General features: G+C 38.6%; 2 protein-coding genes across 5 annotated transcripts in view; one reads left to right on the top strand and one right to left on the bottom strand.

Annotated features, from left to right (window-relative positions):
* The window catches only part of OTOG (otogelin), a 107,018-nt gene extending 100,838 nt beyond the window's left edge, over positions 1-6,180 (bottom strand). The window contains exons 1-3 of the mRNA XM_026104560.2: positions 6,087-6,180; positions 5,954-6,012; positions 2,520-2,610 (exon numbers count right to left, since the gene is read on the bottom strand). Of these exons, the coding sequence (XP_025960345.2) occupies positions 2,520-2,610; positions 5,954-6,012; positions 6,087-6,138 (202 nt within the window). The 5' untranslated portion in view covers positions 6,139-6,180. The remainder of the gene's footprint in view (positions 1-2,519; positions 2,611-5,953; positions 6,013-6,086) is intronic.
* Positions 6,181-8,867: 2,687 nt separating this feature from the next.
* LOC112985690 (harmonin) overlaps positions 8,868-20,056 on the top strand; it is a 52,649-nt gene continuing 41,460 nt past the window's right edge. Inside the window, exons 1-4 of one of the 4 annotated variants that reach the window (XM_064513106.1) lie at positions 8,868-9,001; positions 14,201-14,268; positions 16,282-16,425; positions 16,947-17,085. In XM_064513106.1, the coding sequence (XP_064369176.1) occupies positions 14,258-14,268; positions 16,282-16,425; positions 16,947-17,085 (294 nt within the window). In that variant the 5' untranslated portion in view covers positions 8,868-9,001; positions 14,201-14,257. Of the gene's footprint in view, positions 9,002-9,148; positions 9,254-9,423; positions 9,461-14,200; positions 14,269-15,846; positions 16,041-16,281; positions 16,426-16,946; positions 17,086-20,056 lie in introns of those variants that run through there. The other 3 variants (XM_026104510.2, XM_064513105.1, XM_026104512.2) reach the window with 3 other exon arrangements.

Here is a 20,056-nt window from a genome sequence, read left to right as displayed (position 1 = left end):
GTGTGGAGGGAAGTTAGAAGCTTCAACAGCTATGTAAACAACATGTTAACTGTTGTCAGTTGCTCTGATGAAACATTGAAGAAAAAAGAAAAAAACACTCACCTTCACTGGATACAAGAAACTAACACAAGAATTTCTCTCATTTTATTTTAATTTCGCATTTACTCCCACAACACCAAGCTTTTTTGTTGCACTGAAATATACCAGACATTAGATTGCTTCCTAAACTGCTTATATTTGAATAAGACAATAGAAAGGTGAAGAGATCTACTGGGTAATAAATCATGCACCCTTCATATGAAAAGCCCACATAAAACATGTTCAATTAACCTACATAGGCAGGGTTATAAGAAGTGAGCCAAAAAACAAAAAAAAGTTATTGCAACAAACAGGGTCTGCTAGAGGATGAAGTAAAAATATGTGGTAATCAGTTTTTGTCAGTACATTACAGGAAAATTTTCATAACAGTATCTCATCAGTAGACTTGGGAAAGAAGCTGGTAACTTACCTTATTGGTTGGTTTAAAAAAATGTAAAAATAAAATAAAAATCAACAACTTAGTATTTCATATATACCCACATTAGTGCAAACCCCAGTTAAGGATAGAACTAAAGTAGTTTGCCTCTCTCTTCAGATAGGTCAAAATGATGCTATTGTTCTAAGCGTTCAGAACATGTCTTGCCATAACATAGCTTTCTTATGAAATGTGGGAAAGTGTAATAGTTTCAGTCACACTCAACACCATGAAAAGAAGGTAGCAGACAAAAAGAAGCTCAATTTCCCAGAGTTTACAGGGATTAAAAAGGGAACTTAAGAATCTAGGTATTCCACTTTTAAAGGATTTAATAATCACGATTTTATTTAAGTATGGACAGTCATCAGCAATTTTTAAGGCACGTCTCTAACACCATTATATTGCCAAAGTAAGCACATCAGAAATGGAAAAACCTTATGTAATATTTTGGCCCATAGAAATATGGGATTATGAGAGAGAAAACAAGAAGGTTATCCCATTGCATCTAAGCAGGGCAAAAAAACCTAATTCTTGCTATCATGACTACATCCTCCTTTAAAAACTTACACATGTGATGAAGCAGGTATCAAGTATTTCATGCTAACTCATTCTCCCTCTTTCTAGATTTGTCCTTCCCTTTAAGAAAAAAAAAAAACCTCAGGCCTTCGTAAGAAGTGATAGACTTGCATGTAAATCCTTTGCAAGAGTTTTGCTAAAGTAACATAAGGTATCTAAAAAGATTTTTTTGCCAGCTGGTGGTCCTGAAAAAGGACGTGAAATCCACTAGGCCCATTAAAGTAATACTCACTTGGCAAAGCCAAATACAGGGAACTGCACAGTTCTGCACTTAAAATGAGCAAGGATTACAGTAACAAATTTCTTAGCATGATTTGTACATCTTTGAAAGCTGTTTTATTTGGTAAAGAAGATAAACAGACCTAAGAAAAGAGCTACTTCTTGGTCGATAAGCTAGTGCAACCCTCAAGAGCAGAGAGAGTTGTACTGGTATCGACTGCTGTATTTGTAGAGTAAGTTTATCTCATATAGTCAAGAGGTTCATACATAATAATAAGTTTTTGTCTGAATAAGATTATCCTTCTTCAAACCCTTCTGCCTCCACATTCAGGGACACACTTCTCAAAAGCTTCTGAAAACAGTGCTTCAGAGTGTTTGTTAGCACAGAAATCAAAAGCTTTTGGAGATGTCACATCTCTAATCACACTTGACAGGAGTCCTATCTATCTGCTAGCCTTGCATTTTGCTCTATAAAGCTGGGGCAGGGGGGAATGAAAATCCAGAGTATTCACTGTTAGGTAGGCCAAATGCCCAGTTGAACCAACCAGACTTACTGAAGAGAAACTCAAGGTTTTAAAACACGTCTAACCAAAATTATTTTTAACTATTTTGTCTCCTTTATACAGGACAGATATGAAATGGGTTCTGCAGAAAAGCTCATGTAGTTGACTCACTTCATTGCTGAAGGTAAGACTGAACCAAAACATCAAAATGCAAACTCTTCAAGCTACCCGCCTAGCACTGCAAGTTCATGGCTAAGAGTACCTCGTCCTGCTAACCCATAGATTACACACACATAAAGTGTACCCCTACATTTCTTCAGGAAAAAAGTAACAACAACAAAAAAGAGTTTCCCAACATATACCAGATACAGGACAGGTAATTTAATTGCTCTAGGCACCTAGCCACATCTTTAAATATCTCAATAACAGAGCAGACTGGCCTGCTGAAGCTCCTTTGTCAGAAACAAACCGCAATTAAAGATGCCCTTTCAAATGATCAAACTAGAACCAGGTTTAAATGTAAATCTAGTTCAGACCACATGATTAACTGCCATACACCTGTAGCCCTTCAAGACCAATCAAGTTAGGCCCCCTTGTTTAAGAGTCTATGATACCTTTTTAATAAATTTTTTTCTTTATAGGACTAACTAAATGATACAAAATACAAAGGAAAAAGCTATTTCAGATAAAAACAATAAGTAACTTACTGGATGGTCCACATTTCATACTGTGAAGTCTTCTGTTCTGAGATGAAGATATTGTAGCAGATGAAGCATTATAAACTGCCATTCTGAACTCCTTTCAAAAACAACAACAACAATCCATTTAAATGGCTATAACTAAGACACTTCACTCACAAAGAAGAGATTTCTGAATTTATCATTTTTAGTAAGCTCACTGCTCCTTACAGACTTATGAGTTGTCAATAAGCAACACTGTGAGGTAAAAAAATATATATATATATAATCATTCTATATTAAACACTCTTATAAAAAGCACATTAAGTCTGAGACAGCAGGCAGATTTTAAGCCAGGTAACCCAAAACACCTATGAAAATTACAAAAACTGCATATACAAACACCTCCCCCTTTGCTCTTCACCATACTCTTTTCACTCCAACAATTCGGCCTCTATACTCTGGTACAGATATAACATAATTCTCAGTATAAAAATCCTGCTGTTTTGGAAATCCTTATGATTAGGTTACCATTATTTTAGATCCTTTTATAGTATATGCATGCAGAAACCACTAAACACCACTGTAATTATTAACAGGATGTCCTGTAAGGCTATAAATTCATGCCCAATTTTCAAGAATCCAATCCAAAAACACAATGAAATCAACAGGGAGGGTCTTTCCACCAAATTCAATAAAGCCCATATTAGTTACCAAAATATTTCCTACCATCTTCCCCTTGATCTTTTTCAGTTGCTCTTTGAAGAAAAAAAAACAAAAACAAAAAAACAAAAACACGTACAATGAAAACCCACAACTTGAATTCCCTTATGTTCCTTTCTCACAAAGACTTCTTCTGCCTTCATCCCTAAGCAGGAAGACATCTTGAGTTTTCTCATATTAGTTCTCAACATTGCAGGGAATGAAACTTTCTCTAATAAACTGCCCTTCGGGATCCCAATGCTTCTAATCTATTCCTCCTTGTAACTCCTTTTATAAGTTCCACTATGTCATGATACTTGGACTCCCCCTGCCCCCGCCAAGTGCTTCATTCATATCTTCTGTTCTTGCCATATTCCGCTGTTAATCCACCTTCCACTCCATCCTTCGATCTTCCATTTATCAATGGTGCCAGGATGGCCTACAGTTAAAGGTACGATGCGTGAATGTAGGAGTTTCTTCCTGTCTGCTTGCAAGTGCAAAGTTTTAGCACAGTACTTAAAATTTATTACCTTGGCTACCCCATTTACAGCAAAATGGAACTATGCACAAACCCAGTTTTTTTATACACAGAGCTACTGCGGATATGTTTTTTAGAAACTGCTCTCAGAGATGCAGTTTTGAATGTCCAGATTCAAGGAAACTTGTGAACAAAGATAAGCCCAGCTCAAAGGGAGCATTTTAATAAAGGAAAGAAATAGGACAAGACCTGACCATCTCAAACTTGTTTGATATCATTTTCCATAGCATTTCTTTGAGAGGAAACAGCATCAAAGATGACCAATTACATTCTTATCCTTATTTTATTCTTATAATACACAGAAAGTATTTCCATGCCAGGTCTTGTAGAAGGTGTGCTTTAAGGAAATAATATCAATTTTGTGTTTTTAGCATGCACCAAACAGCCAGTCCTGCAGAAAATACTAAGCAGAATAGAGAGCAGAGTCAGTACAGATATACAAAAGTGCTTTAAAAAATTCTTCAGAACTTAAATACTTACATTTCCTTAAAAAACAAACTAACTGCAAAAGCCAATTCAGCCTGTACCATCTACCTGAGAAAACAGAAGAGTAGATCTGCTGTGCCAGGTAAAAATAATCCTTTGAATTTTGTCATGATGCAATAGTACTGCTATGCTCATGATAGTAGGTATGCCTATATCTAATTATTATGCTTTTAATAAAATTGTTACGTATCAACTCTATAAGTCTCTATCTTTGTCCTAGAATTAGCTACATATAGGGTGAGTAATACTTTTCCTCAAAGTAACTTGAGCACTTCATTCCCCCAAAATCAAAGACTTCTGATAATAAGCTTTCCCTTATGAGAAAGATCTAATTATATTTACCTAAATAATTTTAACATGACCACAGTTTATTTAGTATAGTAACACACATGTTAAACATTTAATTTGATTTCTCCACCTATTCCATCTCAGAAGAAGGATTTTAAAGAGCAACTATATCCTTACAACAGCCGTATCAGTCAGTGGCACGTTAGTTTGTAAAGTAGTTTTAAGAAAAATTCAGTGTCAAAAAGTGTTATTTGATAACATACAGTGTTAACTACATTTTGTATGTAGACTGCTACAAATATCTGAGCAAGTTTTTTCCTAAATAACATTATAAACAACACCAACTACATCTGCATAGTTTTGTCTAAGTACCTGGTTAAATTTATTGTATTTAATTTTTGTGCCCTTGAGTTTTATCATTCAAATCCCTCAGCCCTGCATATGATTCTGTAAAGCACCCGTAAACCAGCAGGTATTTCCCACGTTGTAAATCCTTCTCTAGATGTTTGACTGAGAACCGATTTGTAGAAGCTACATCATTAACTAAGTCCGTATGGACATAGCACTCTGCTGAGAGTTTAACCACTGCCCCAAGTGTCCCTTCACAAATTACCTCTTCCTCTTGGGAAAGCCTACTAAAAGCAGGAACATGTAAAAATGCTTCATACTGAGTTTTAGAAGGTTCAAATAGCCAGAACCACTACTGCTGATGCTCTCACCACACTTCCCGTTTTTAACTAACACCGATCTTTTCCTCTCTCATCTAAACATATTTCTTACAAAAGACTGTGTTGAAAGATTTATCCTCAGTAACCCAGCACAGAAGGTAACAAATAACTTATCACAGTATGCTGAATTCTTCAAAATACAAAAAATCCATTCAACAAACATTTAGTCCTATCGGTGGTTGATTTTGTTGCCGGTCTGCAGTTACGTAGCACGCCTCTCTCTCCACTGAGCCTCTCCAAGAAACGATGGAGGCAAAGTCGAGACAAGAGCAGATTTCAGATTTCTCTGTGGAGATGCGAGCAAGAGCTACGAAGCAAGCTTTGCTTTTCCTGCCCTCCACCAAAGGAGCAGGAACCACCTACCTTAACTACATTTCAGCAACGTTGCATGAACGATACAGTTGGGCTGCCAAGACAGACCACATGCAAAAATCAGCACCAGGCTGCAGCAGGCCGATACCGTTATCTCACTTGCTTCGAAAAAAATCTAGCCATTACGAGGATAGGTCGTATGAGACCTCCTCTTCCCTTGAAGTAAGGCTGTTTTGTACAATATACAACTATAAATATATAACTGCATCGCAGCGAGGCACAGAGGCGCTCAAGCAAGGTGTCTCGGGAGCGCATTTTGGGGTGAAAGCGGGAACACCTCCCGCACCGCCATCACGCGCCCCAACGGCCGCCTCCTGAGGGGGCACCGGCCGCCCCCCGCGCCGCCCTACCTGCGCCCCCCCTCTGCGCGGTCCGGGCAGCGAGCGGTCGCCGTCGGCGAGGACCGGAGCTGAAAGGCAAAGGCGACAGGTTAGCGCCGCCGCGACGGACCGGACCGCCCGCCCGCCGCCCCGCGGGGCTCACCCGGCCGCAGGCAGGCGCACAGCAGCGCCCCGAGGAGCAGCCGGGCCTCCATGCGCGCGGTAGCGGCTTCCCGCGCGGCGGCGGCGCCGGCCGCTACCTGCGCCCCGAGCTCCTGCCCGCCCCGCGGGCGGGGTCTGCCCGGCCCGGCCCTGCCGCCCCCCCGCCCGCCATCTTGGCACCGCGGCAACCGCCGCAGGTGGCGGGGGGGCAGTGACTGCGCAGCCTCTTTGGGGGTTTGTGTGTGTGTGTGTTTGTCGTTTTCTTTGTCGTTGTTGGCTTTTTTTTTGTTGTTTTTGGCATTTCCCCCCCAGTTCCTCGCGATTCCGAGGTTCAGGAAACGTGCGGTTGTCGTGGCTTCGCGGTAGGAGGTGCGGTCCTGCTGCGGGCTGTGAGGCGCGGCTGCGAGGTGAGCGCCCCAAATGGCGCTTACAGCCAAAACTTGTGGGAACTCCCGTAGCTTGGTGCCGCCAAGCTCCCGGGAAGCTGCCCGCTCCTGCCGAGAGGCCCGCGACCGTTACCGATGTTTTAATACGCAGCTTTGGCCTGAAAGCCCTGAAACAAGTGTCAAAAAGTGGATAATGAAGTGAATAAGATATGAACAGAATCAATGATTTTCACAGCTTCTGACAAACCTTTGTTACTACAAATTCGCACTCCTGAATTTGGAGCTCTCTGTGGACCCACTTCTCTGTTTATTCTTCCTTTTTTCATATGACTTAATTTGCTGTCCTTGCTACCTTTCCATTATTTTTTTTTCCTTCCCCTTTTCTCTCCCCTCTTATTATCTCTTCTTTTTCTTTTTTTTCTGTCCTTCTCCCTCTCCCATCTGCTGCTGCCTCTCTTCCCGTCATTCCTCAGGTTTGCGGATCCTGTAACAGAAGCTTTAGAAGCTGCCCGTACCAGGTGAGAAACTGTCTCAGATGAAAAGGGGCCCTTTTGACTGCTTTGGGAAGTCTGTTAACAGTAAGTCATTAAAAAGATCTCTTTTCTGCCTTTGTAATTTGTCCCTGTGGATTGTATTTCTTGCTGCAACAAGTTTTCATTTCTAATGGAGCGGTGGAAAACTAGTGATGTTTTCACTGAGAATCCTGTTCCCTCCCATAAATGCTGGGGGAGTTTGTGTGTGAAAGAAGGGAAGGGGAGACAGAAAAGAGATTCTTTAACTTCAGCACAGCCCTTTCCAAATAATCCTAAATGTTTTTTTAGAAACATGTACTACCCTCAGCCCATAGCAGAGCCCATCTGCCCTGAGTACACCATGCACTTGGCTTTGGTACACTTTCTCTGATCCAGATTGCATCAATGGAAGTAGAGAGAGTAGATCAAAAGCAACAGGTATCAGTCTACACAACACACATTTAAACGTATTTCTTTGCCTAGTAAATGGGCTGCCTACTTTATCCATTTTCCCTTAAAGCCACAGGTAGCAAACAATATCTGGCACCTGTTTAAAGCTCATTTAGATGCAGTATGATTTCTCACTAAGAAGGATTTTATTACCCAAAACTAATAAGCAGTCATAATTGTACCATCTTTTAATATGATATGTTTGAAGTAATGGAAACTTCAGAACTATCTTGCAAATTTACTGATTATTAAGCTTGCTGTTTTGGAGCGTGTGATAGCTTTGTAAGTTTGTTTGCTTTTCTTTATTCTTTCCTTTATTCAGAGCAGTTTTCAAATCACCAAATAAAGTTAATTCCACAATATTTTACTACAGGAGGAGGAGTTTCTGATTCCAGGAACATTTATCATCTGTATGATAAAAAGGTCACTTTCTTTCAACTGTATATAACTCTTTCAGCTGATGAAAGATTTACTTCTGTGAGGACTTCCAGAAGGGATTAATATGTATCAATTAGTATTATAGTCTATGTGTAAACTTAAAGGAAATATATATGATATTTCATCTGCGTTCTTTACATTTCACATATCTCCTTCCTTCTTTGTCTTATATTTGATAGCAGAAGAAAGGAGATACGTGAAATGTAAAGAAACATGCAGGGAAGACATTATATGGCTGTGTATCTAATGCTTGGATAGAATAGCTTTTCAATGCTGTGTGCTACTACAAGTTACCTTAGGGAGTGCTTGTAGCATTGAAATGCTCCTATACAGCAAAGCTGCCTTCTGAAAGGGGTAAGAGCAATTTCTAAAGGAGACAGACAGTTTAGCTTAAGTTGGTTTTCACACAGAAATAATATGATGGTTTCCAGTTTGTATTTGGCAGAATGGAATTTTTTTTATCATTCTTTTGTATGTGTTCATATACATTTCCACCTCATCAGCAGGAGGGTGAAGTAAGCTACCTGTGCTTAGGTAAGCCAGTTGTGTTAGTTCTTTCCAGAGTTATGCAGGCAAAGCTGGTTCTGCCACGGGCCTAGGGACATAGGCTACCTAGGCTCCTGCACTCACTTCCAACCTTAACTGTAGAAGTCTGTGTTATCCTGTACTAGATTAAGGAAAGTGGGAAGAGAACCAGCCCAAGACAAAATTGTCTAAATAAGATTAGTCTGAAACAGTCTGAGCTTGATTCTGATCCAGGTACGGAGTGGCAGTTGGCAGGTCAGGAGCTACATACGTAAGTAACGATATTCCTGTAGTGGGAAAGGCTGGTGGAAGTGAGGTCAGGCTTGGAAACCCAACTATCATAAACCAAACTCCTCCTGCTTACATAAATATAAAATAGTTGAGATTATTTGCAGCATGGCATTTCACTGAAGCAGTTCCTTTTCCCCCCCCCTCCAGGTGTCAGTATGCTTTAAGTCCCACATATTCGAGCTTTTCTGAAACAGGGCTAGAACCATCCGCACCTGAACAGCGGAAGGTGTTGGGCTGTATCCACGGGGAAGCACCAGCCGTAACGCCGGGAAAAGCAGCGCGTGGCGAGCGCCCCTCCAGAGCTCAAAGCGCGGGTAAGGCGCGGCGGGGGGCACAGCCCTCTTTTGGGGGCTCAGGCAAGCAGAAGCCTCCCGGTCGTGGCTGACGGGCGGCTGCTGCGGCGGGGCCGGGGGCTGAGCCTCGAGCAGGCGCCGCGGAGGAGGAGGGGAAGAGGAGGAGGAGGAGGAGGAGGAAGGCGGCGCGCCTCCCTCGCCGGGCCGCGGTCTCTGCGGGCGCAGCCGCTGCGCGCCATGGAGCGGCGGGTGGCGCGGGAGTTCAGGCACAAGGTAAGGCGGGGGGTCCGGCCTCTAAAAAGGGAGGGAGAGACAAAACCAGTCCTCAGTGCGTGAGGGGGTTTTTTTCAGCGCTTGACACGATTTTCCCCCCTCTTCCCCACCCCCCCCCCCCGCCCCAATATAATCGTATCAGAAAACATCGTTGGAGCAGCAGCCGGGGCTCGGGAGCGTTCGGAGCCGCCCTAACTCTCCTGCGAGGTACGTTTGTGCATGTGCAGCCATGTGCAAACGCGCTGGGTACATGGAGCGGCTCCGTCTGCCTGGCACGTCGTTTTGTCATTTACCCGGTCAAATAAGTGCTTGGCAGAGCTCAGAACTGCGTGGGCAAAGTAAGCTCCAAGAGCAGTTTTTAAGGAAATGAGGGGGGAAAGGTGTATACATACAAGGGATGTTTTGCTGTAGCAGTTTATGATTGTCTCAGACTAAAGTTTTTCATACTTTTCTGCTACTGAATGGGGCTCTCTGAGGTAGTTCCAGAAAAGACACTAGTGTAATGTGTTTTATAGTATTTAAACATGAACTAGTAATAAAACCCTTAACTAAAGAATTGTCAGAATGAAGTAGAGGGCCTGCAAAGAACCACCTATATACAAAATGAAGTCCAAGAAGGACCTGGATACTGTGTACTGGTGACTATAGGTGTCTAGCAAGTTATTTCTGCCTTGCTACCTATTACTGTATAACTTGGCAGTGGGTTGTGCAACAGATCTATAAAGTCCAGGCAAATGGTTACCATCTTGAACCTTAAACCTTCTTCCTTTTCATCTCTGCTATAATTCATAAATTATACTAGTCCCACCCAGCTAACACAAGGAAGCTTCATCAGCAGCATTCGTTGGTGAAAGTAAATATGGTGCATGTCTACGTGAAAATGGTTTATCTAAGTAAGACAGTATTGGAGCAGGTGTTTTTTTTAAATTGTTTTGTTTCAGCACGCTTTTGGTGGCCTCTGTAAGATTTTAATATCTTGTGTACTTGCTTTAGCTGTGTCAAAACAATGAAAATACACAGCCATAGGATCTGTTTCCTGCCAATTATTTGCTACTTCCGTTTCGTTTTTGTTTTCTTTGTAATTTTAGTCAGTTCTCCTTATCAACCAAGCAGCAGTCCTAGAGATAAATTATTCACGAGTGTATTAGCCAGTTCTTCCATTTTCTGAAATAGTTTTCCAAAGGCCTGACAGTTCAAATACAGCTTTATAGTAATTTTCGAAAGCTGACAGATTGGGCTACAGCTACAGTAGTGCATCACTGTAATAAGCACTTTTTGGTATGGAAAATTCCAGATTTTTTTTCCACAGTTCTTATTCTACTGAATAACCTGATATAGATCTATTGCAGACTTTTTTTTTGTATGTAGGTGTAATTTTTTGATGATTTCTTATTAATTTGAATGGACAAAACTGTGTGTGATTTATCTAGTAAGAAATAGAACAGAAGCAACTTTTCATATGTATTCTAGAATTGAGAGTTGGAAAACAAGTATGTGAAAGTTGCACAACTGCTATACTATCCCTTAAATAAGGAATATACAATACATTTATATTAAGAAAATCCATTGGGTGTCTACCCAAATAACATATTACTTCTTAATGGAAGTATCTGCTGCTGTTTACCGTAATATTTCTGTACCTGCTGCAAGATAAGATTTTGTGAGATGTGTAATCACATGAGCTTTGACCTTTCGTATAAGAGACTACAAATACAGTGCTAATGCCATATGCTAAACAATCAGGACACGTATACATTTTATCAAGACTCCTCAGAACTGATTTATTTTTCAGTTGATAGATTGTGCTGTGTTTTAGAAAGGGCAGCAGATGTCATGCTGTTCCCTGTTTACTGTGTTGTCTTTCAAGTTAAATGGTGCGTGTGTTGAAGCTCACTGAGAAAACAGTAAATCAGTGTATGCATTTATACATATTCATTCTTGCTTACAGAATCTGTCTATGTCAGTTTTCTTAAAAACACATTTGAACCTGAAGCCTTTAACAATTACGCAGATATTGAAATAAATTAGTATACTTGATTAGATCAGCAGTCAGGTCTGTGTTTTACAATAGCTGGTAGCAAGACGCATCTGCAGCTAGTGAAATAAACCCATAATGGAGAGCTGTGTCATAACTCACTCGCTGAGATTGGCCTGTGCTTATAACCAAGAGGGCTTCTATCACTTGTAGTCTCTATTTTAATTTGAGGTGCTATTTTTCTTTATATAAATGTCTGTTGAATGCTTCTTTATTTTAAGCTTGCTATTGCAATACCAATGTAGTATTAATGACAGCACTACTCCAACATGGTGTCCAGACAGACTATCCAAAGAATAATGCTGAGAGGTTAGAAAGGAGCTTCAAAAATTCACTATGCTGAAGTCAGAGGTTAGGAGAGGTCCATGACACTGAGTACTAGATCCACTCATCATGTAAATTACCTTTGCATATATGAAAAAGAATGGAGTGTTATAGCCCTCTGACGTAGAGAAGATGTTTCTGAAAATAAAAGCTTAAATTTAACAGACCCCTATGTAAAATAATCTGATAATTCACATATTGGAGGGGAGTAATCTGTCCTAATTTTGGGTAGAATTTCAGTTCATTTTAGTCAGAGCTTGTCACTTGAGGATTCCTCTGTAGCCTTGGAGAAAGGATGTAATGAAGTGTCTTCTGAAGATGTTTAGGATGAAGTATCAAATGGAAGTGTCTGCCTTTATCCATTGACTGTGAAGGGATCACAGTTATATGCTTTAAGCTGTATGTCTAGCCTACAGATAGAAAAGGATAGGTGAGATGATGAATCCCTCCTGCTCAGGCTAGAAATGCAGTATACATGGGGTGGATTCTCTGCCACCTACAGTCTTTTAATTTCAGAGCTGGATAACTTTCTAAAAGAGATGCTGCAGTTCATTTGGATGCCAAATCAACAAAAGTTGTACAGAAGTTTACTGTAATGAAAATGAGTAGAACGGACTCTCCTGGGTTTACGAGCTATGAAATCATCTATGCCTCCACAGTTACATTTCTCGAGAACTAGAGAGATACTAAAATATTTTACTGGTCCAAGTTACATCATATTGCCACTCATTTATTTTTTCTTAACATATTAGGGCATGATCTTTTGGGGATTTCTGTACAGTCATCTTTTAGAAGTTGCTATGAGCCTAGCTAAAGCATATGCCTACAATAAGGCTGTCCTAGGGAGTTCATTATTTAGAAAAATGTTAAGAGATGGCAGGTGGCTACAATAAAGTGATAACTGGTGAAATAGGAGGCAACAGGAGAAGAATGACCTAATTAGAGAGAAGGCCCAGGAAGACTTTTCCAGCAGTAGTGTTCTGAATAGATGAGAAGTCACTTGGAAGTTGCTTGGTGCTGTAGAGAAGTGCAGTAATCAAACAGAAAGGAAAGGCTGAATGTTTTGTGAGAAGAAATTTAGATACAGGCCTTCATTCACTGAGGGGTGTGGTAGATGTGTTTACTAGCTAGCACATCAGAGAAAAATTGTGGTGGTGTTACTGGTTGCTTTTCTAGTTAGAAGGAAAGATGATGAGGGTTTTGCCCTTTTGTCTGTAAGGGAAATGCATTGACATATTTGGTGCTCTTCACGAGATCACGTAAGTAGGCTTATCCAGAACCATAGTTGGCAGTAGAAGTTGAGTCCCTTAGAATAGGCCCTAAGCTGATTCATGCTGTGAGCATTTTTACTGATGGGGAAGGGAGGAATGAGTATTGGATTTAGATTTGTATTTATCACTTTGAATTTTTTCTGTGTGTGGCACTGGTGAACCAGTCAGTTATGAATGCAAATGTGTTATTTTCTTTTAAGGCAAGCTTTCTCTTTTGTGTTTTGAAATTCACTGTGAATAAATTAGTTTACTTACTGGTAAAGCAATCTTAAGTAGGACTCAAGTAGTCTCATCCTGTATGTAATTTTTGAAGCCTTCAATTGTTTTGAAAGTGTTCTCTTCCACAGGATATAATTAATAAAAAATCACTTATAAATGGAGTCTTGCTGACTTTAGAGAGCAGAAGGGGTTGAAGAGACTATGAAGCATTTATTTAGTTTACAGTATAAAACAAACTGGTGAAAATCTAGAAAGAAAGGGATTTTGTTTAAGTATGCAAATTGGTCTTCAGACTGCACGTCACAGTAATATTACCCTTTAGGTCAGATGTAAATTGTTTTCCTAAACATTAAACTTGTCTAAATGTAACGTTGTTGTGATATGAACTCTTACTGCAAGTAAGATCTGTTGGGGTCTCACTGATGTCACTGAATATAAATTTAGCTCCTCATATCAGATTTCTGGGTTTTTTTTATTTATTTTACTGTAATTATCCAAGAGCAAGCGTCGTAATGTGACACTGGTTTAAGTAAATGTACTATTACTAAGGAAGGAAAGAATAACTAACAAGTTCTGTTGCTTCAGAGCTGGAGCGAAGAGCAACAGTAGTGTAGAAGTTTGCATAATGTTTAAGTGAGATGCTGAAATCAGTGGTTTGGAGCCACAGGGCATAGATTATGATTATAGTAGTGTGATGTTTTTATCTGTGACAGCATGTGCTATATTAATGAATGGCCAAAAAGGTTTCTGAAAACATTTATTCAACAGTACAGTGATTATCAGGTAAGATAAATGTGATATTATTGTAATGACATTGCTCTACCGAGAGGAAATCTAGCATACAGAATATGTGACTTCAGTATTTACTGTTTTGTTCAGTTGCTGCAATATTAATTTTAAAAAATCTTGTCATAAGCTTCATATTTTGAGAGAATACCTTCTTGCAAAAGTGTGTTTATTTTTTATTTATTTTTTTTAAAAAAGTCTTTCTCTGTTGAAATCTTTGGTCTGAGGCTTAGGAATTTAGTGAAAGCCTTCTATGTTCAATATTTGTAGCTACTTAGTAACAAAATTACAATAAAGTCTTTGGATTTTCAGGTTAATCTGCTAATTGACAATGAAGCCGAGAAGGATTACCTTTATGATGTGCTGCGGATGTACCACCAGTAAGATCTAGCTTTATATATGTTTGTGTTGAATTTTAGCAATGTTTTTACATTTAAAGAATGAACATTCAAGATTTTATTTAAGTAGTCTTTCTGAATACCATCTAGAAATTAAAGTGATAATTTCTAATTCTGTTTAACGAAGTCTTATATTTTCACAGTGTTGCCTCCTGACGAAAAAGAAGCATTACTATAGCTAATGTTAAAGTTACTTTGTTTTTATGACTTGTCAGTTTTGTGGACTTCTATTGGGGAAAAAAAGAATGTAGGTGATAAAGCTGTACTTAAGAAAAAGGAAGAGAGTATTGATCAAATTCATTAATGTTTTCAAAGAATGCATATTTATTTTGGTCAGAGGCTTTTGCTGAGTTTGCTTTTCTAAAGATTTTTGTAAACTATCCAGATTAAGAATTATTTTCAACTGTTTTATCTGAAAGCTAAAAAAAAAATTAGGCTGGGAATCTGTCTAGCATGTTTAACAACTTTGGTTTATTAAGACATAATGAAAAGAAAAAAAATTGTAAGATGATAGGCCAATTACCAGTCCTTTTACTGAACTGATTTAAACCATGGTTGCTTAGGACTTATATCACTGCAAATGAGATCAGCATCTGATCCATTGTTTCTTGAAGAATATGAGAATGTATTTTCCACTCATCACAGACAACTGGCTCTGATAGACCTTGTTTCCATTCATATCTTAATTAATAGCATCTCAGTTGAGTGAAATGTAGATGTTTCCATGCAGTGTTTGTACTGAGCTATCATTTTGGGTGTATTCAGCTGCATATCTGATTCCATTTCAGTCGAGTCTGTCTAATAGCTTCTCCATTCATAATGCCTGTTGTTCGGAAAGCAGGTAGAGTTGGTAGCTCTTAATTATTTAAAATCTTCTTGCAGTTACAAAATTAACAATGCATATAGTAACTTTTCCTCAATTTTCAGAACTGCAATAACTTTTGAGTAAAACTTTGAATATTGCTATGAGGATTTACTGACTAAATTTTTTCTTCTTTTTTTTAATTAATTACAAAGCATTTCAAGGACAAAAATATATACAATTGCTATTGGAGTTAACATTTAGTATCCACTTCACTGTGAATAACATTTGCGAATCAAAGCATTTGACCTCTAGTTTCATGTAATAGCCATTCCTGATCTGTATTTTCAGTAAAGAGAGCTCAAAAATATTTAATGCCAGGAAATCTAAATGGTAAGAGAGAGAACAGCAGATACTGTAGATTAAGCTTAACCAGATGCTATGTAGGAATAGCTCTACTTATGTAGGCTGTTCCACACTTCCAGCTGGGCAACAAAGACCGTTTTTTTTAGAGCTGTGAGTATCTCAGTGCTGACAATATCAAGCTCTCATGAGCATAGCTCTCATGAAAACAGATGGTCACAATGGTTTTACTTCTGTAGATTTTGTTGATGGTTAACTTGGTTAATGGCACTTCAACTTTGATTTGTTTTGCTTTGAAACAAATCTTAAAACAGGTCTTTTCTCTACTGAGTGTCATGTGATTTCTTACTGTGTGGAAACAATTAGTTAGTCTCCTGAATTCAGGAGAGGAAACATTTTGTGGCCCTAATTCACTTGGAAAGATTGCAAACTAGCAAGGAAATAGAAATACAGTAGGTATATGTACAGTAGGTATAACTGGTCTGGAAAGTTACTTCTGAACAATTCCATAAATCTTCTGGGGACTCTGAGAATGAAACTAAAGATGTCTTCTATAAAGATGTGATGTACGTGACCTTAAAAGATAAAGGTAAGGTATAGGAGACTTCAGTTATTTTTAAAGATGTGGTTACTGTTCCTGTTTGCTTACAGAAGTTTTAGTTTTTCAAAGGCTATTTTGCTTTCTTTTAACCAAGAACTACATAAATAATTTCCTTAGTAGGTTGAAGAGGTACACAGATATTTAAGTCACATGTAGAACTAGTTATTTAATAATAATTTGTGTTGTTATGTTGGTTAGCTAAGCCTTTTTTCTTACTGTAATTTTGTAGATCTATGAATCTCCCAGTGCTTGTGGGGGACCTAAAGCTTGTGATTAATGAACCAAGCAGATTGCCTCTGTTTGATGCTATCCGCCCACTTATCCCATTAAAACACCAGGTGGAGTATGATCAGCTTACACCCAAAAGATCACGGTAAGGGAATGCAGAACAATGTAACTAATTTCAGATAAATACAAACAATAACTGTTAAAGAATTATTTCTTATTCAAATAAACTCTGAGCAAAAGACCTGTCACCTCTCTAAAGTTGGCCACAATTTTTTGACATTTGCTATAATTGCCAGAAGAACAGTTTTGAGCTACCTGAGATTGTTTGCCATATAGTTTAATCTAGTGGAAGTAGGGTATGGGAGTCCAAAAACAATGTTCCCCAGCTGAAACAATCCTTCTTTCATTTTTCCTGCAATTAATAATAAATTTTCTTATAGCTGTAGCCCTCTAGAAGCATACACAGCTTCAACAGTAGCAGGTTTTAAAAGGGGGGGAAAAAAAACCTTAATAGTTTTAGCAAACACCTCCATCAAAGCTTCAGTCAGCTTGCTTTTTTCCAAGTGTAAATGTGACAAGAGAGAAGTAATCCATAATTTTAGTATGAAGCATTATTGCCACAAAGTATTATGCAGCTGAACAGCCAGATGTCTTTTAACTTTGCAGAAAGCTGAAAGAGGTGAGGTTGGATCGTTTGCATCCTGAAGGACTTGGAATAAGTGTGAGAGGTGGAGTGGAATTTAGCTGCGGCCTCTTTATCTCCCAGTTAGTTAAAGGAGGACAAGCAGACAATGTTGGTCTTCAGGTAAGAAAATGATATTTGTGGTGATTGTGCTGAGGAAAAAAAAGCGTTTTTACTATAATGATAGGGATGCATCCGGTAAGAAACATTCTTTAATGTTTATGGATAGCTGTCACTAACATGCTCTTTGCTTCTTGTAGTAAAATTGATAAAATACTTAAGTCATAGTAATTATCATTAACACCAATGGTGAATTAAGTTATTGGTTATTTTGTTTTGTTTCCCCTGCCAATTATAATGACATATAAACCTTTCTTCTTGTTTGGGGTATGATAAGTTTTGAAGATAAAAGGGCTTTCCGGAGTGTTTATACTTCTTGCCTAGGAACAATTAAGTGTAAGCAGGTGGAACAAAAGGTCTTTTCTAACTGCCTATGAGAGAATGTTTCAAGCTACCAAATTCTGATTAAATGTAGGACATAGTACAAAATTACTAAAAATGTTAATTCCAATTTGCAGTGATATCATTTGTGTAATGAGATGTCTAGTTAAACTTCCAAGCATAGATTGTTTTTTGTTTATTCTGTGGAAGTGCATAAAAGCAATAACCCAGTTTTAACCCTTTCCAATATCCTTTGAGCTGCATGCAATTGCTCTTTCAGTGTTTAAATTCTAGATACATGAACTGTAACAAGGTTGACAAATATATATAAAAAAAAAATCTTTGTTAAGGTGCATTACAGATGTACAGACTTAGAAAAAAATCTATTTTTAATGTGTCGTATATTGTTTATGCATATACCTTAGCTAAAAGAAAAGTGAGCAATTGCTGTGGGAAATGTCTGCCTCTTCTGTGCCCGTGTAGCTGGTCAAGTGAAGTATTGGTGTGTTTCTCAGTAGAAAGCAATAGCGCTGATATGTCTGATTGATTTCCATCTGTAGAGTGAATAGTTGCTGGAAGTGCTGATGTTTAAGGATTATATTTAACATGAGTCGAAAACATGCCAGACTGGCACAATTCTGAGAAATCAAAAAGTGCCTGTTCCACAAGTTAGGCAGTCACAATTAGAGTTCCATATTTATATAATTCACTCAGATGTTTCTAAAAGTGAAATAAATGTTCCTCTCTGGATATGTGTGCATACATTTGTCCTTATGCATTCATACCTATATATCCCATCTACTAATTCAGAATCACTGCTGGATTAGTACCGTTTTCCAGCTACCTGCTCTGACCAGCTACATGAGCCACTCTCTGGACACTTGTAGAAGCTTGCTCTTGGAACAAAACCAAAAGTTCAACAAAATACACTCGTGCAAAATATTTGTTTAGTTAGAATTGAGAGGGTGGCATAGGACCACAAATGTGTGGCTGTGTCAGAAGCCTGCCTGTAAGGATGGGGTTTGCAGATGGGGAAACTTCAGAAAAGGACATTCACACAGCTTCCCAGAGTTTGGAAACTCATGTACCTCATGCACTATTTCATACAGTGCGAATGGGGAGTATAGACAACGGGTTCCTGGGCTGTGAGTTATTCCAGTTATATCCTTCCTCCACTGCCAGAGAACTGAGAAAAGACAAAGATCAGTCATTTATATTGCTTTTGAAAACATCCCCTGGAAAATACTGGAAGGGTTTAATGGGGCTGAGCAATAAAGGATTTAATGGCCACTCTCTTAAACTGCCTTGCTAGTACATTAATCTTAACGCTGTGTTGCTGCTCTGTCAGTTTGTCTCAGAGTAATATATAGACACAATCGATACATACAGAGTTTACGCTCAGGTATTATGCTGCTGTATGGATGTCAATATGCATTTTTTTCTGGGTGCAAATGAGGTATTAGTAGCTTTCCCTATGACTGTGGCCATCATGCTCCATGTTGGTGTTTGACAGTGGATGGGATTGTATGGGATCTCTTTGCCAGTTTTACGAATTGTGCTGCAACAGTACTTCACTAGCGTTTGGAAGACAAAGTAGGGACAAAAGAGGGGAAGTCCTCAGGTTTCTTACTGTGAATTTAAGGTTAGATTATATGTAATAATATGAACAGATGGTGCTTTGCAGCTAATCTAACTGTCTGGCTTCAATTTGTTTAAACATGGTGTTAAAGATCAGCTTAAAGTGCCTTCATAATAGGTGGCACTGGACGCTTTCTAAAACCAGCTAAATAACAAGAATTGACAGGCAGTCCATTGTTCTGAATTGCTGTCTCACAGTAAAGCCAACTGCTTCTGAAATTTCATCCACCTGCTTTATTTAACTAAATCTCTACACATACTCTAGCTGAAAAATGCTGTCTGAGAAAAGTATAATGATCTTCTATTATAACATTAGTTTTACATCTTGCTACCTTTTTTGTAATTCTAATTCACTTTACACAATGAATTTTCCTTGAAGTAGTTTCCAAGTTGCGTTAAAATGATTGAATAATCGTGGAACTTAACTGAGGCACTTGTAGTTTTGACCCTTCTTTTTACAGTTTCTCTAAAAGGCAAGTGTTTAGTCCTTTCATGCAGAAGAATACTTCACTTCCTTCCCCTTCCCCCCATCCCTGCTTTCTCAGATACTTATATTTGTGGGGATTCTTTTGAATACAGAGTGTTTGAGATTGGTATGAATGATGAAAGTAGAAGTATACAAAATGAGAAATTTGAAACAGCAATGTGATTATTTAAAACTTTCCAATTTCCTCAGAACACTAAATACTGTATTTCTTATGTTAAAAGTCACAGGTAATGGGTATTTGACTTGGGAAAAGTTGTTTTTGCAGGTTCTCTTTTAAAAAATCTGTCAGCTCCCTGTTAGAGAGGGAAAGTGAAAACATTGCATAATATCAAAATAATTTTTAGTCTTGTACTCATCTCAGTCCTGCAGACTTTTCTCTGCTGCTTCTGATTCAGAAGGTTGGTATACAGTAGTACTAGTACAAAAGTAACAGCAGCAATTAAAACAGTTATTACTTAAGTATATAGACACTTTTTTGAGGGAAAAGTAATTGAAGTGTTCTGATCAGAAGTAGTTTGTTACGTGCCT

The sequence above is a fragment of the Dromaius novaehollandiae genome, chromosome 5 (genome assembly GCF_036370855.1).
Source record: "Dromaius novaehollandiae isolate bDroNov1 chromosome 5, bDroNov1.hap1, whole genome shotgun sequence".
Lineage (NCBI taxonomy): Eukaryota > Metazoa > Chordata > Aves > Casuariiformes > Dromaiidae > Dromaius > Dromaius novaehollandiae.
The sequence above is the reverse complement of the archived record's forward strand: the minus strand, read 5'-3'. Positions and strand labels throughout refer to the sequence as shown.